Source organism: Phycodurus eques, chromosome 8 (genome assembly GCF_024500275.1).
Source record: "Phycodurus eques isolate BA_2022a chromosome 8, UOR_Pequ_1.1, whole genome shotgun sequence".
In the NCBI taxonomy this organism is placed as follows: Eukaryota; Metazoa; Chordata; class Actinopteri; order Syngnathiformes; family Syngnathidae; genus Phycodurus; species Phycodurus eques.
This window is the reverse complement of record NC_084532.1, coordinates 10476638-10494767: the sequence shown is the minus strand read 5'-3', so window position 1 is coordinate 10494767 and position 18130 is coordinate 10476638. Positions and strand designations below refer to the sequence as shown.

The 18130-nt window shown below is 41.5% G+C and overlaps 2 protein-coding genes across 2 annotated transcripts in view; both read left to right on the top strand.

Moving 5' to 3' along the window:
- The first annotated feature begins 810 nt into the window (after nucleotides 1-810).
- LOC133406203 (claudin-1) lies at nucleotides 811-6052 on the top strand. Its single transcript, XM_061683631.1, has 4 exons — nucleotides 811-1229; nucleotides 1585-1749; nucleotides 3330-3408; nucleotides 3531-6052. The coding sequence occupies exons 1-4, from the start codon at nucleotides 1034-1036 to the stop codon at nucleotides 3694-3696; spliced, it is 606 nt and encodes a 201-aa protein (XP_061539615.1). The 5' UTR covers nucleotides 811-1033; the 3' UTR covers nucleotides 3697-6052.
- A 1041-nt stretch (nucleotides 6053-7093) lies between these two features.
- p3h2 (prolyl 3-hydroxylase 2) overlaps nucleotides 7094-18130 on the top strand; it is a 66920-nt gene continuing 55883 nt past the window's right edge. The window contains exon 1 of the mRNA XM_061683977.1: nucleotides 7094-7702. Coding sequence (XP_061539961.1) covers nucleotides 7232-7702 — 471 coding nt within the window. The 5' untranslated portion in view covers nucleotides 7094-7231. The remainder of the gene's footprint in view (nucleotides 7703-18130) is intronic.

Here is an 18130-nt window from a genome sequence, read left to right as displayed (position 1 = left end):
AGTTTGGGAAAATCCATATAATGATACATTTCTTTGGAAGCTTCTGATAGGCGTACTGTCAACATTTGAGTTAGTTTTATATTAGGCACACCTGAAACACACTGCTTCTTTGTGTAACATCATGGGAAAACACCCCACCCCCCGAAGAAATAAATAAAATCAACCGCGATATCAAGAAGAGAACTGTGGACTTGCACAAGTCTCGATTTCTTGCACAATTTCCAGATTCCTGAATGTGCCACATTCATCTGTTCAAACAATTTTGCACAAGTATAAACAGCATGGGAATGTCCAGCCATCATACCACTTAGGAATGAGATGGGTTCTGTGTCACAGAGGTGAACGTGCTTTGGTCTGAAATGTGCATATCAACCCAAGAACAAAAGCAAAAGACCTTGTGAAGATGGTGGCTAAAACTGCTAAGAGTGTGTCATTGTGTCAGGAACAATTTGCCCCTGTCGGCCACCGTAGAGGAGAGGTAAACAGAACTCTTTGCTAGTGACGTAGATAAGCTTGAGAAATTCGAATGACCTGATTTCAGGCCTCAGCAGAAAAACGTCTGTAACCTAGGAATGTGTGGATGATATTAATTCATATTTCACGTTTATCGAGGCACCATAGAGCCAATATTGCATCCCAAATACTAGATAAAATATGGCATCTTTAATCCACCTCTTAATACCATCACTATCACAACACAATTATAAAAACCATCAATACTATACAAAAATACTGTATGTTGGGTAAAATGTGTGTCAAAGGTCACTGTATTCGAATGTGTTGTTTGTGTCTATTTGTGGAATTATCAGATAAAGAAAAGGACTTCCCATCAGATGGTACCGGTGGAGACCTCTTGTGCGTCACACACGGCATAAATAGAGGCTGCAGCACACAGCACGTCCTACACTCTGAACAAGCTTCCACAACTGTTCACGCAAAGCCTCCCAGTTAACTTTTTTTTTCTTTTTAAAGCACTGTTTTCTTTTTTCATTGTGCTTCTCGCATCCTGCTTACTCCTCTCTCTCTGAATGTTATGGCCAGCTCAGCACTGCAGCTTCTCGGGTTCTTCCTGTCACTGATTGGAGTGGCTGCCACCGTGACTGCCACCATCATGGTGGAGTGGAAGATGCACGGCCATTCGCATCGCATCTACGAGGGCCTGTGGATGACCTGCAGCGTCGGTCACAGGACCACGTGCGAAGTTCACGACTCTCTCCTAAAACTGTCAAGTAAGTTTGACTGATACTTTGACAAGATGATGTTAAAAAATGTATATTTTAGGCCAGTTTCCCTAGCTTTATTGAGCCAAGGCACAAACTTTACATGACACAAAAACTGTCACAAAGACTGGATACAGAGGTTAATGATATACCTCTTGCCATCTTGTCACTATTACATCACTGGCATAGATGGGATAATTTCCCACAGTGCACCCGGTGTATACACTGTTATTGTTAATGTACCATGGCATGATTGAATCACTGGTTCAGCCAACAAAATAACTCGCCTGAGTATTGTCTCACACTAAGAAATGGACCCACATGAACATAGAGAGTCAATTCATTACTTTTTGCCCACTCGCAGATCAGGTCCAGATAACCAGGGGCATTCTGCTTTTGAGCGTGTTCCTGTCAGTCGTGGCGTTAATGGTCTCCACTATCGGAATGAAGTGCACCCGCTTTATGGAAGGCAGAGCCACTGCCAAGGGTGCAGTATCTAGGATTGGAGGGATTATGTTCATGGCCGCAGGTATGATTTCAACATTAATTTACTGTCCTACTGTAATGATTGAGGTTCAACCAGTTTTCTGGAAAAAAATGTGGCACAAAGGTCAAACTTCCTCGTGCTTGACCTCATGCGAGATGGCAGCAGATCCTGTGAGGCTCCAGCTCAGTGAACATCAGGAAGAACTAATTGTGTTTTGCTGTTTTGTTTTGTCTTTTGTGTCACCCCACCACAGAGGTGGTCAGGTTCATTTCAAAAGTGGCGCATGTACATACGAATGAAGCAAGCACAAAGCCTGTCGAAAGACAGACAACCTATACGGTACCTATAAACCACCACTAAGTATTTTAGTTATTTAAAGGTGTGCTATTTTATTTAATTAATTTTTTTATTTTATTTTAACTTCTCTTAAAACCTTATATGACCGTTAAAAACTGTTATATACTGTAAATCATGTTTCTCCCCCCCCCTGAAGTTTTAAACAGTTTCCAGGTGTCTTAATACAAAATCTCAAACATTCTTTGGTCAAAATACTTCAAGGAATTACAAAAATATCTTAATATCCACTTAATATTCACTTGTTACACTCTAGATGGAACCACTCTGTTTTGGGTGGGGCAGTGGTTCCATCTCATCCAGATGAGCCACTGCTCACCCCATTACCATGACAACACTGGGCAGAGCTTGGGCATTGCGACTAGGCGAGTAGCTATGCACCTTGCTTTCAAGCAGCCCAGAGTCTGAAGGGAAAAGATGAAGTGAAATCACATAAACACATAAAGATGAAGTGAAATCATAATTCATAATTTGTATATTTGGTCACGGAGGCGGCATTTATTTTGTTACAGTCGTCAGACAGTGTACAGACCCATGCATGTGGCGCATGCAGTGGAAACATAAGACAAATACCCCTCGCGTTGACACTTAACCAAACATTTCAGTATGCGCCCGTTATCAGAAACTAACACTGATAAACACGGATAATCTGTGCTAACTCGGCAGCTTTGTTTACATTTTGGCTTTGACTTGATATTGCTTCCCTGTAGTTTCTTGACAATGGCAGATCTTTGCTCAGCCTAGCATCCAAATCGAAGGCTGAGAAACTGTATTATGTAAAAAGGTAGTTTCTGATGTCATAATGGCTCACTTAAAAACACATTTTTGGAAATAAAAATATATATTTCCTGTTTAATTTTAATTGAAGGGTGGGAAGGCACTCTTCAGCCTGACAGCATCCAAGCAAAAAGTCAACTTTACATAATATTTACACTGCATCTCACCATTTTTCATTTACAGTCGATCTCAATGGGAACATTTGTTTTGAAATTAGAACAGTGAGTGACAGAAGTCAGCCAGCGTGGTGGAATGAATTACATCCGCTTTTATGGGAATAATTAGCATTTAAAACATTCTGCTACTGGTCAATAGCAATTAAACAATGCACTTTTAGGGTAAGGTTTGTTGTTTAAGGACTCACCTGCCCGCTCTTTCCATTCTTTCCTCTCGTTTGTCGTCATTCTCACTTCAACATCACTGCACATTGTATTTTGGCTCAATAGGAGATGCGGGTGAAATGTCTACTCAGTACTTATTCCTTTGTGCAGGTTTAATGACGTTTGTCATCACGTCCTGGTATGTCAAGATGATCGTTGCCGACTTCCATCATTCGCATCATCTCCACAGGTAACTCCCCCATCATCCCCTCCCCCCCCCCACACGCACACACACATATATACATGCACTTCCAGCAGTTCTCCCGTATAGCATCTGGTTTGAAATGGGTCTTTAACTGTTCGTTTGTGCAGCTTTGAGTTTGGCAAGGCAGTGTTTGTGAGCTGGGCCGGCGGCTTCCTCACAACGTTCGGCGGAGCGTTCCTGACCTGTCAGAGGTGCTCGAGGTCGTCGTCGTCCAGGTCTATAAGCTCCAACCGCCTCCTGCAAACCAACAAGCCCAACAGCAACTATGTTTAGTCCACAGGAAGGACCTGCGATTATGGTCGTTGTCATGACTACTGATGAATTGCTATTAGTCATCAGTACATTGTCTGAAAAAATTACTCATACCTACATTGCACTGGGTTTTTGATTTACAGTGGAACCTCCAAAGTCGAATGAGTTCAAGCTAAATTTCCTGGTAGTATATAGGTCATTTTCGTATAATTTGATCAATAACAGTTAAGACACTTGTGCAAAAACACAAATCTAATTTAGCAATTTTTTATGCCGCCTTGGTTTGATATGGATGACTGTCTCGCATGTAGAAACAGCCAGGCTTAAAGTCCTAGTTTCAAAAGTTATTGATGATCTCAAATTTTAGGCATTCACAGGAAAGGCAGTCCTTTTGGACAGAGCAAATGAAATACACTTCTTTTTATGATGGTAAAGACAAACGTGCATAACCGTAAAGACATACGCAGCTTCATAAAAAAAATCACGTGAGTTGCAGAGTTTACACCTCCTATCTACTCATAAAACCATAACACTCTTGTCTTTATACAATTGTAGTAACAGTGAAGACATGCAATAGTTCCAACACTATCACAAATTCATACATAGTCATTCATATCTCAGAATTAACACCATTTATGTTGCTGTCTGCTATTGAGTGAATGCAAAATGGCTGCCTCATTCTGGCGCTTAATCTCAATAGATCTCTCGGGTGTATTGCAACGGTATGATGAGGCTCTCTCCAGTGGCATTACAGAACTATGCATTCAGTTGTGGAGATATAGCGTTAAACAGCTTTTTGCCATTTCACTTTTCCTGATTCGCTTAACGCACTTTGGAGTTGGGCATGATTGGCCCCTCTCTTACTATTTAAGAACTTGAGCGCCTTTGTTTGTATCAGTTGTTATCCGGCGCAGTAGTGACATGCAGTTAGCTAGCGAGCTATGCCGACAACCCAGAAATGCATCTTCCCTTCGGATAGTCTGTGTGTGTGGCTGCTTTCGGGTGCCTCATTGTCAGCCGTGAGTGTGTGCACATCAAGCAGAGAAAGGTGGAAGAGTGAGGAAGGGGGAATTTTTTATTTTATTTTTTGAAGGTGACAGCTAGCATATGGAACGGGGGCTTCGGGCTGGCGTGGCAATTTTGCCAGCTAAGCGGATATATATTTGCGGCTCAACCATGTACTTATGTAGGCATAAGCATTGATTTTTAGCATTGATTTTTCAGGGTTGTAAAAGTGGTATTTGATTGACATTTTACAGTTGAGCAGGGCGTAGTTTCAGCGCCTTCTGTGGGGAAGCCCACAGCATTTGAGAGCAGAAAGAACTGCTTAATTTTTCATAATTTTGAAGCCTCATTTTATATATTTGGTGATTTTTTTTTTTTTTTAAATCATTCAAATTACGCAGGATGTTAACAACACTCTTGTTTGTGGTGTGTCAAATTCTGAATACATATTTATTTTGACTTTACAGCGACTTCAAGCACTAACTCTAGCAAGTGTCTTTTTTGTGGTAGGGGCGGGGGTGTAATGACAAAAGGGGTGAAGTCAAAGTGCTATGACCATCATAGAAACACCTGAGCTGTCTCCAATGGGTGACCAGTTTTACTTTAGTTTGGTTTAATTATATAGTGCATAATTTCTCATCACCATTGCAAAAACATCAAAACTTCACCTATTCAGTCAATAAAGGATTTATGAGTTTATTGATTTTAGATTATTTTCCTATGGGAATTATTGTTTTGAAATCAGAACACTTCCGAAGTCAACCGGCATCACAACAGATTACATTCAACTTTGAAGGTTCTATGTGTACTGTTGTCTCAATTCCTAAATGTACTACTCACTCATAAATTTCTTTAAACAAAAAACAAAACATCGTTACATACGATGGCCAAGTTTCAAGTTTGTGTACAGCATTCTATAAGAAATATAAAATATTGTGTTTATCTTTACTTTGATTTTACTTCCAGAGCAGCTAGTGCAATGTATTGGACAGGGAGTGGCATTTTCCAGATAAGATGTCCCTGCATTTCTGGGGATAGAGTTGAGCAATTAGCAGAGACATGAGTCATGGATGTGACAAAACACAATCAGATTGGACAGAGCAATTAGACAATGCTTTGGGGGCGGTGGGGGTGGGGGGGAGTAGTCCTCAGCGGAAGTGCATCAATTTAATCTCTTGTGCAAATGACAGATTTTTATGTGAAGTGACATTTCTTCCTGGTATATAATCATATGGAAATGCTGTATGAATCTTCCAGCTGCTCCCATGTTATTTTTTTTTTAACGTGGATATTTTATGTATGCAAATAATTTGTTCTGGACAATATCATATATCTAAACAAATTCAATAGATGAATAATAAATAGAACAGCAACAAAAGATAGCTTGATTTGTTATTATTGTGTCACATTTGCACATTGTTTTTTTTACTTGCTGATTTATGACTTAAGAATGTCCATCCATCCATTTTCTGAGCCGCTTCTCCTCACTAGGGTCGCGGGCGTGCTGGAGCCTATCCCAGCTATCATCGGGCTAGGAGTCGGGGTACACCCTGCACTGGTTGCCAGCCAATCGCAGGGCACATACAAACAAACAACCATTCGCACTCACAGTCACACCTACGGGCAATTTTAGAGTCTCCAATTAATGCATGTTTTGGGGATGTGGGAGGAAACCGGAGTGCCCGGAGAAAACCCACGCAGGCACGGGGAGAACATGCAAACTCCACACAGGTGGGGCCGGGGATTGAACCTGGGTCCTCAGAACTGTGAGGCTGACGCTCTAACCAGTCGTCCACCGTGCACTATTTGATTTAATTATTTTTTTATTTTTTATTTTAACTTCTCTTAAAACCTTATATGACCGTTAAAAACTGTTACATACTGTAAATCATGTTTTTTTCCTCCCAGAAGTTTGAAACAGTTTCCAGGTGTCTTAATACAAAATGTATGTCGAAAAAGGGGGACCTGGTACGAGGCTATGGTCATCACGGCCAGTGAGATGACCACCAGTTACTCAATAAAACAAATGTTATTTAATATAAGAAGGCATGAGACCCTCGTACAAGTGATTTAAAAAAAAAAGAGAGAACATTAAAATAGACGCCGGTGAGCCAAGGAAAGACATCTGCAGTAAGGGTACACCGCCGCCAGAGGGAGACTGTCTACTTCAAATGTAAGGAGGAAGAAATGGCGAAGAAATCTAGAAGAAGGCAGGGTAAGGTGGTTTCACACTATGGTTTAATAAATGTGTAAATTGTGTTGGTATGTCTGTCACCTGAACAATACTAATATCTGTGGTGTTTTACGTGTAGTACTTTGTATAAATACTGCGATGTTTATTGGAGGAGACTCTCTAGACTCCCCAAAGAACCCCCAGTGGAGAGAAAATGGGCAGTGATTGTTGTCCATTCATTTGAGGAGGAGGAGGAGGAGGAGTCAACGGAGCCAAACGGGGGGCCCGGAACAAAAATGTGCATCTCCGACTGAAGGAACTTGAAGTCGCGTCGTACTCCGCCCTCAGCATGCTGCGCGACACCTCCGGAATGTTTAAATGGACGGCACGTCGAGGTTGACAGCCGCTATCATCACTCACGAGTCCACTCACACCTCCACGATGGACGCCAACTTCTTAGTCGTCTTCACTGCTGTCCTGCTCGCCTCCGTGCCACCGTCTTCGGCTACCTTGGAGCCTTACGACCTGTTGTACGACGACGCGGTGCGGGCGTTCTACAGCGGCGACTACGGCGGCGTGGTGCGCACCATGGAGCGGGCGCTCAGCAGCTACGGCGGACTACGGCGCTCCAGAGTCCGCTGCCGGCTGAGGTGCCAGGACCAGCATCCGTTCGGGGACGCCGTCTCCGACCTGGCCTTCTTCGACGTGGTGCTGCGCAGAGCGGCGTGCGTGGACGGCTGCATCGAGCAAGACATCGGCGTCCAGTCAATGCATAAAGTCAGCGAGGATGTCGTGCAGGACTTCCGCAGGCGGATCCCCTACAACTATCTCCAGATGGCTTATCTCAAGGTAGGATCTCGGTGGGGGTTGTAAAGCAGCCTTCAATGGACACCATTGTTGTCCACTTTTGTATCCCTGCTGTTTCTTCTTCTTCTGCTGCTGCTTCGGCTTCTGCTTCACCAGTTGCTGCCAGGCAACGTGATGCAAAGATGCAGGCAGTTGATTGGAGGAAAGTTTACCACAGTGGTGCTTGGTCGGTCAGGGTCAGCAAGGCCATCGCTTCTTGCCTCAGCACAATCAGAAGCCCTGACCTATACGTTTACAACCCAAATTCTAAAGTATGTTCCATGAAATTGTACTTATTTACTCCCAACAGACTATTCTCTTCATTTTTGTAGTGTTTCTCTTGGCCTCACTGCTCCTAGTACATGTATGTGGATGTTAGATTTATTTATTATTATTATTTTTTTTTTCTCCAATCATATTCCAGCCTCTAAATCTCAAACTAATCTGCACAGGCCCTTTAGAATCAGCAGTACTGTTTGATGTAATTTGAACTAGCAATGGGAGTTTGTCTTTACCCATTGAGATTGATATTGATATAGCCAATTTTGACTGGCAAAACATGACTGGAGCGACCTGCACATACATAAATATATTTAATTATCAGCATCTTTGGTGACTATGATGATGTACGTGGCACAATTGCGTGCTGTTGTATTGCTTTTTGCTATAGGATAGATGTGTAATTGGGATGTGATAGTGGTGGCATTAAGAGGTGGAATAAGTCATGTAAGTCCCCACTGAACGCACAGGTACTAAACGTACTGCTGGCCGCTGGTTTACAGTAAACTTTCACTCATGCAAAGAGCACTGGGTACATGCTCAATCTAATGAGGTCCAATACAAGGGTTCTGGGTTTAAATCTTGACTTCTACCCTCGTATGACCTCCCCGTGCTGACATTAGTTTTCTCCTGGTACGCTATTCCCAAAAACATGCATATGAAGTTAACCGAATACTCTAAATTGACCAAATGTACAAATGGTATAAATGTGAGTGTAATGGTTGTATATGTGGCTTTCGATTGATTGGTGACCAGTCCAGGGAGTACCCCAACTTTCGCCAAAGTCATCTGGGACAGACTCCAGCTCACTCGCAACCCTAATAATGAAAGACACTTTTGAAAATGGATGGACGGCTAGTACGTTATGTACAGTGTCAATGACATTCTTAGTGAGGAGCAATTTTCTTGCAACTCTTGTACTGGATCTCATTAGATTAATTGTTAGGAACCTGCAGCCAGTGGGGCATATGCAGCCCACAGGAACATGAGATCCAGTCCAGCATGTAATTCTAAAAACATATAAAATTGCAAAGGAACTGTTATATAAAACACCCAAAAATTTAACCACACGTGCTAGCAATCCTGTATATAATGATAAACATTTGTTAGCATTTTTTTTACATGAATTTATAAAGGCTCTTGGGGGATTTTATAACAACTGAAATGGCCCCAGATAGAAAAAAGGCTGCTCCCCCTGTGCACATTGTACCTAACAAAGTGTCCGATGAGTTTACGTAGTGGAGGTAGGCACCATCATTGTCTACATTACATCCAGACACCGCTTACAGGTATCATTTTAGAATAAATTGATTGATGGATAGCACAGACTAGCGACTAGCCGTTGCTATGCTATCATTGTGTAACACCAATAAGTAGCTTTTTATCCAAACAGAACATATTGGGGCAGCGGACCATAAATATAGAGAATAAAATACACTGTAAATGTAGCACAGGAGGGCTTCCCAAACTTTTTCAGCGCAAGGCCCAAAATATGCTCTCACCCACCAGGACTACAATGGACCACTGCATAAAATACCATAATTTACAACAACGAACTAATTAAAAATCATGTGCCTGCTTGACAAATGAATCAGAATCATCAGTATCAGAATCCTCTTTATTTGCCAAGTATGTCAAAAACACACAAGGAATTTGTCTCCGGTATTTGGAGCCACTTTAGTACGACAACAGACAGCCATTTGATAAAAAATACTTTTGAGACATAAAAACACAGTACGGAGCATCACCGAGCAATGAAAGGTTTACCGATAATGTGGTAATGGCGATAGATTTTTTTTCTTGTTTTTTTTTTGACAATTGTGAAAATGATGTAGAGTCCTCCAGCAATTTAGAGCAGTTTGAAATGACGAATAGAGCAATAATCTGGGACAGTGACAATTGTGCAAATGGAGCAGAGTCTTCAAGAAATTTAAGCAGTTTAAATTGACAGTAGTGCACAGATCATTTTGCTCTTGAGATTAGGTGAGTCCTTAATGCACATGTCTGGAAACTGAGTTGCAACCCTGGAACAACGAGTCGCTACAATTTATCATCACGGAGTGCATATACAGTAATCTTCCGCTATATGACGGTTGTTGCCTCTTGGTCGTTATTGCAATTTTTTATTTTTACATTTGTACAGTATTTTTGTGTTATCCATTGCTCTTCCTTTCTCTCAATACATTATGTTTCAACCTGCCACGGTCGCAGTTTTTTGTAGGACGATATCTTTTCTCAAAAACTCACTCTAAACAATAGTATCAATGTTTTTTTATGCCACTGATATAATATTATAGTGCATAATAATTCAAATCAATCCATGTCAATTGAAAAGAACATTGAACATTTACATTGTAATGTAGAACTATGAATAAAACATCTTAGATAAATGAACAATATATAAATAAATCAGACTCAGTCTCTGTTCGCAAAAACGGCACTTAAACAAATATTAAACATTTGACACATAGGTTTAGAGTCATTAACCCACTAAAGAGACCCAATAAATCTTAAAGCCTGCCAAATTAAAAGAAAAAAAATCACCATGTATGTATTCGAAAGCATTTGGGCTTTGTCACTGTTTTTAAATCAGAAAATTTTAATATCACTGTTATATTTTAGTCTGTTTATATTTATTGTATGAACGTTGTCATGTTGTGTGCTGTATAATTTCTGCTGCCTCTCGGCTTTTGAAAGAGAGAATTTATCTCTCAATAAGCTTTTATCTGGTTAAATATAGGATGGAATATAAAATAAGGCCTGCCCTTGAGCTGCTGGACTGTGATGTGAGACCTTCACCTCTCAATCAAATGACACTGAAAATCGATTCGCTGAAGTCAACTGCTCCCTTAATATTGATAACCTGTGCTTATGGTTTATAAACAGTTAACTTTGCCATACTGTGCGTGTGTTATGTGGGACATACACACACGCACGCACACAACTCAGACCCCTGACGTTCGGTCGAGTGAGCTTTTTAGCTCCAACCCTTAGCTTACTAGCTCGTTAGGCCACAGGCTAGCGAATGTAATAAATGGTTAACTTTCCCTTAAAGGCTTCTTTATACCTGTGCGGGCAGCGCCTGCTTAACGCCACTGTGGCTATCCCGCTTGCAGTTTGCCTTTATACTCGAGCGCAATCCACGCGCGCAGTTTTGAAAATGTACTGCAGTTTACCTCCAAGTCGGGGGTGTCGCTACGGCTGGTCTTGGTTAGGACACCACAGGGTGGTTTCCTCTGCATTTTTTGGACATTTCCGGTAACCGTTTTTACTTTCCTTTCCGTAACAAAGAACAAAGCAACAACAATGGCGACCGTGAAACAGTGTCTGTTAAAACAAATGGACCTAGATGACCAGATGATACGTTTAATTATGCCGCAAAGTCAAGAAGGCGGTAGCGTAGATAGTATGTAGAACCAAGGTGCACGCTGAGTACCTCATCACAGCATGTGACTAGAACGGACCACTCACGAGAGATGATCTCCCCGGCATTCTACGCGCAGCAACAATTTTTGCCTTGTGCGCGTCAATTGATGCAGAGGGACCGCATAGGGCCAGTGCGTCGGTCCCGTGATACAATGCGGGCGTTGTTGTATAAAGAGGCCTTAAGGGTTCCTGTTGTGGTTGTCGTTCTACCAGCGGCTTGCTGCGTCGTGAGCGGCGCAGAGGGTGTTACCACAACATGAAAATGTATCCAGTCTAGAAAAAAATCCTGTGTCCATTGCATGGAATGATAACCCGTCCCACTCTGCCTCTGATTGGTAGATGACCAGGATGTGGAGGGTCCAAGAGGATGTTGCATGCTTTTGCATGCTCTCGTCTTACTGTAATTCTGGCAACGGTGCGTAGGGGGGTACCGACAATTTTCTCAGCAGTTTTTATTGTTCGTTGCAGTCGGAGTTTGTCCTTTTTTGTGGCAGCACCAAACCAGACTGTGATGGATGAACACAGGGCTATTTCCATGACTGCTGTGTAGAACTGCCTCAACAGCTCCTGTGGCAGGCCGTGCTTCCTCACAAGCAGCAGGAAGTACATCCTCTGCTGGGCCTTTGGATGCAGATGGAGTTGATGTTGGTCTCCGACTTCAGGTCCTGAGAGACTATCTCAAGAACCTGAATGTCTCGACTGTTAACACAGGGCAGTTGGAGAGCGTGAGGGGCAGCTGTGGCGAAGGATGCTTAATAAAATAGCATAGAGTTTTTACTCCGCCAATTAGAAAACAACTAACTTGGGGTGCTGAGGCTTAGCATGGTAAGCCCTGAATGAGCAGTGAGGCTCACTACAGTGGACCAACTACGGTACATGTCATTACAGTGGTGATTGTATTTTTCATAAAGAAAACATGGACAGAAAAACTGTGAAGTGACTGTTATTTCTAGGTAGGTACACAGGTATATGCTACAATGTTTTCCTTCACGCTTTTTTTTGTTTGTTTTGACATTGCTTTGTTTTGTCTGCTGCTTTCTTTTCCTCTGTGTAACTTATCCCAGGTAGATACATGGAAGTGTCAAAAGTGGGTAAGTGCAGGTGTTTTTGTACACAACTGCTTCTCTGCTAGTTGTGTATTCACATTAGACATTGAGGTTATTTGTTCTGGATTCTTCACATTTCCTGATCACTATTTTCCCATGAGATCCATCTATTTAGCTGGGATATTGTTGGTCATTCTGTGTGGGAACAATCCAACACACGATAAAACAAGAGAAACAAGCCACCGAGTGTAATTCGAAATGCAGAGACTGGAAATACTGGCTGACTGACCGTGGGCAGCTGACTTTTATATCATTGTGTAGTAATACGGAAGTAGCTTTGCAAGCAACTTGTACTAAAGAAATGTCACAGACGTTAATGTGGATTCCCCATGAAGCAATCCTTGAAATATGCAACTGTTAATAAATGCAACTCTGCTATCATTGACTAAATATCAGTTGAAAATTGGGACAGGTGAAAAGTCATGAATGAGCAAGTCCTGATACAACTTTTATGGTCACCCTGGGTCAAAAGTGTAAAAAAGTGTGTGCGTAAGCAATTAATTTATTACCAATAATTGTAATGGCTATTGTTGTACTTTCTCTTATTTTCATTGGTGCGTTGGTTTTTTGTTTTGTGTATTTTTTTGTTTGTCTTTTTTTTCTCCACAGTGTACTTATAATAACTTATTTTATTTTACACGCTTGAAATAAGTTAGGGCTGGGCTATTAATCGCAATTTAAATTTTGGCTTCTCGTGCTCCTAAAAACGTTATAATCGAAAAACAATTAATGTGCCGTAGCACCACTTGTGTATGCAAGTTCCTGCATTGTTAACGCACCCTGAACGCACCCTTGTTGCGTGGGACCCATGTTCTTTTGCCCTCCCTGAGCGTGCTTTAAATTGTTTATTGACACACAAGTTGGTGAAAAAAAAATACTCTCATTGAATATTTAAATGCAAGACACACATCGTTTTAAAATCACCAATTTATGCTATCAGTCAATGGAAACCCCTATTGCCGGGCTAGCTAACATTAGCATTAGATTACGGGAGGGATTTACCTTCAAATACTGAATATTTACCCAGAAATGCTGTTGTAACACATACAGAGACAATATAACCTTACTAACAGGCATATATTTTTCCTAATCTGTGACAAACGAGTATATCCATCCATCCATTTTCTGAGCCGCTTCTCCTCACTAGGGTCGCGGGCGTGCTGGAGCCTATCCCAGCTGTCATCGGGCAGGAGGCGGGGTACACCCTGAACTGGTTGCCAGCCAATCACAGGGCACATACAAACAAACAACCATTTGCACTCACAGTCACACCTACGGGCAATTTAGAGTCTCCAATTAATGTATGTTTTTGGGATGTGTGAGGAAACCGGAGTGCCCGGAGAAAACCCACCCAGGCACGGGGAGAACATGCAAACTCCACACAGGCGGGGCCGGGGATTGAACACGGGTCCTCAGAACTGTGAGGCAGACGCTCTAACCAGTCTTCCACCGTGCCACACAAACGAGTACAATAAAGTTTTATTGCGCCTTTCTTCTTCTACTCTTTTTAAGCGTACTGTAATAATCAGCTCCATGCATGCATCGTACCACACTGCCCCCAAGAGGCCAAGGCGCTTACAGCAGCAACAGCAGATACAGTCATGGCTTTGTATAAAAAGACAAACAAACAGACCATGTATGGCTTGTTAAACTGATGTCAAGAGTAGAAACCACAGAATACAATGTATGTGAATGCCCTGAGGGCAAAGGATGACAAGTGAGCAAGCTGAATTGTGCACTCAGTAAGTGTGATGGGCTTCTGCTGCTGCACACACGTGATTGGCATAATATTCGATTCAGTGATTATTCCAGTTTGTCTATTGTCTGGAAGTGATCATTGATTTATTGTGCCATTAGGCAATTGTGGCAAAATAGATTACACTACTTGGCCCAATCCATGAAAGGAGACCTATTTTGTAGGGATGCACCAATGCCGATAACAATATCGGTATTGGTGGAGATACCATACGTCTGTACTCGGACTTAAAAAAAAAAAAAAATGCTTCTATACTCTGACACTGATACCACTTTACCGGCCTGACGTATAACGTCTGGGCAGGTGGAGCAGAAGCCATGAGAGCTGTGTGGAGATACTTTAAGATAATTAGAGATAACAACACTTTGTTATCCGACTGCAAATTATGCTCTGCAAAATGGATGAAGAACTCCTCTTCGGTTTTCAATAGAGGCCGCGTCTTGTGAGCGGTGGTGCGCCGTCCAGCAAGCACCAAGAGTCTCGAGCCCTGTCCCCCACCCTAATGTTCAGACTGAGACACCGCATAATTAAAATGCCATGTGTTACAGGCTACATTCAAATGAAATTATAATAGTTGTCAACAAAACTTTACGAATCGATTTAATTAATTAATTTTACCCACATTTTATTAAGAAAATGTAGTCCAATGCAAATCCTCAGTCTATAATCTGCTTTTTGTTTCTTGTATCTAGTAGTTTGCAATTAGGTGTTAACCACAGACTATCAAGCCCTCCACTTTTCACACTGTCATCTAATTGGAGCTCATATAGGACGCTGGAAGCAACTCCTCACTAGGAGCTGAGAGCCAGTCATCTTAAACTGCAGCCAGCTGCAGACTGAGCAGCTCCGCATGTCCGTTGATGACACACAACTTCCATGCTCATAAATGGTGGGAAGTAGTTTGACCCTGAACTGTCCGTTTTGGACATTTCCTTTTGAATCAGCAGACTTAACTGATTAATTTCTAAAGTGCTGATCACTTTGACCTCAGCTTTCAAATGTTCTCAGCCTCCCTTAAGTGGTCATGCGATGTCAAAGAATGGTCACAATGCCCCTTGGACATCTGCTTTCAAAACAGTCAAAGCAGGAAGCCGCCATGCATGAGCGTTGAATTTAAGTCAGGGTTGTGAATTAGCTCGTCTATCAGGTGAGGAGAGGCAGAGCTTGACTGTTCCTATTGGTCAGTCCGTCAGTATGTATGTGGTGTCTTCATTTTCTGCATGTTTATACAGTATGCGATATACGCATTAAAGCTCACGTGTGCTTCAGAGACACTTTGCGATGTTTGGAAAAATAACATTCAGCGTTTTATCATTCCGCCTTTGCACGTTGTATCAGTACAATGTGGCTCTTTGGGCCTGTGAGAAGAAGCTTCCACAGGTGCCAACAGTTTTGTTTGCTCCGTATTGCGTATATCCCCGCCTCGCCTATCATTTAGTGCTCTCAAATATTTTATTTTCCTGTTGTGCTCTGTTTGCTTTTCTCGAAAAAAAAGAGCAGCAAACTGTAGCACTGTCTGGGCTTGCTTGGCCTTGTGGCCTGCAGGGGTCTGTGGAACTGGCCACAGAATGATCAAAGGGCCAAGCGTCACTTCTCCTTTTATCATCAGCTGCTGGGCTCTTAATCGAATACTGCTGTTTATTGTACTCTGTTTCATTTGATCCAAATGTACAGTATGTATACTGTAAGAGTTCATTCAATGGGTGCGAAATTAACGCATACTGTTCTACTTGTACTGACTGTATTTAGCATTTCTTTTTAAGGAAATATATCGAAACTACACTGGAATATACTGAGATATGCTTCTAATGTTGGGCCACACTCATATAAAGGCTGTATACTCTCTGAATGTGTCAATCAAAAGTGAGCATTATTGTCTTTGGAAAGGCAGCGTTCGGTTTTTGATATAGCTCTTGTATTGGATCTCATTGGATTGTGAAGATGTACCGATGTTTCTGTGTCTGCTGATTGTATGCTACAGTGTTGTTCTGGTCATTGATTTACTCATTATAAAATGTAAACATTCCCATTGTTTATATAGAAATATAGAAAAAGGGCCAACAGAGCACCATCAAAACTGAATGTTTGTGTATGATGGTGATTTTTTTTTCTCTTAGAAATGTCTTCACTTCATCGGTGCCAAAATTTGCACTTTTGGTTGGAGTTATTGTGTGACCTCACTCTGTTGGCATCCAAAGAAGTTGTTTGTCAGTGTCCTACCAGTTTAAAGGTTAAATCAATCTTAGTCAATCTTTTAGGGGAGCTTGTCCTCTTACAGCATAAGAACCCTGTTCCTTATAAATCATACGTGGAACAAGATACATACCTGAAGTGAGTGAGTTAGAAGGGATATTATTCATTCTACAGTATAGTCACACCACAACATTAGTCTTATTTTTTATCCAGGAAAACTGGTCATTTTGAATGTGGTCCAACCAATGACTGAAGTAGCTGAGGTCGAAACACATAATGTTACAGGTTGACAAAGTGAATTTAGGACCCGAACGCAGACTGAACACAATTGAGGATTGGTACGAGTTTTTAATAACAAAACGAGAATGTAACACGTGAGAGTACACCGTAAAAGTACAAATAAAAGAGCACAATACACATGAGAATAATGATAAAAGATACAACTAAGAACGTCAACAAATTGTTGAGGTGAAACAATCTACAGCTAGAACAAAATCTAAACTAAAAATGGTGGACGGAGCAAAAATGAAGGATGATGCCTGGATAAACACAAAACCAAATCTAATCTACAAGAGAAGAGAAAAGACAAACGCGAGCAACTACACAAAATGTAAAAGTAGTACACGAAGAACATACATATATATAACGGACCACGGAACCGAGGATTGCACAATAATCCGACATCGTCCTTCTGCTTCTACTGCACCTAAATACTTAGCTGATTGTTATAGCCAATGCAGCGAGGGACTCTGCCCACCAGCAATCACCAAGGATACTGCAAACCAAAAGGAAAAACACAGCAGACAGGCCAAGAATAGGAACATGACACATAATTGGTACATTTTCATTATGACATCTAATTTCTTCTCTTCAGTTCTCCAACCGTTTCATTAGAGCGGACTCTCTTATTGGAGCCTTATCTAACTTTTATGGTATATGTAGAGTATTACAAACCGTATAACTGGAGGACACCCTGTGGGATATATTGTCCCCCACTTTGACCACAAAAAAATAATTGTCAGGTTATCCAATCCTCAATAAACATATCGTATATTTTGTCAGTGCTACACTATTGTCAAAAGCACTTACATGCCCGTGTTCAAGATTAGGTGGGATTGTGGTTCCAGCAAATTAGTGGCTTGATGATGCTCCTTCATGATAAAGTTGATGTGCTTATTGTTTGCAGATATATACCCAGCAATCTTTGTCAATGCAATATCAGTTAGTTGGAGTTATCCAGTTAATGTATGGCTTGTAAACCTGGCACATGAATCACTCTGCTTCAGGTTTTCTTCATGCGAACCAAACCTTTCTTGCTTCATCTGTGAGATGAATGTATGAGTTGATCCACGTGCAGGCTACCCTTGAAGCTTGGTGGTGTTTAAAGTGGTCATGTGATTCATTCGTGACTGCTCAAGTTGAATGTTTTGACTTGACTACAGCACAGCAAGGAGGTTAAGGCTTGTGTAAAAAGGAAGCCTCCATCTGTGTGTTGTGTGTCAGTGATTGATTGCTGTATTTCATTCTTGTTATAGTGCGATAATCTTTTTTTTCTTAACTTACTCTGTAATATTATTTTGTGATACAATTGATGAGTCAAACAGAAAAGCTGCAGTGTTAGGTGGACATGTTCACTTTTAGTTCCCCACATGAACTTGGACCACATCTTGA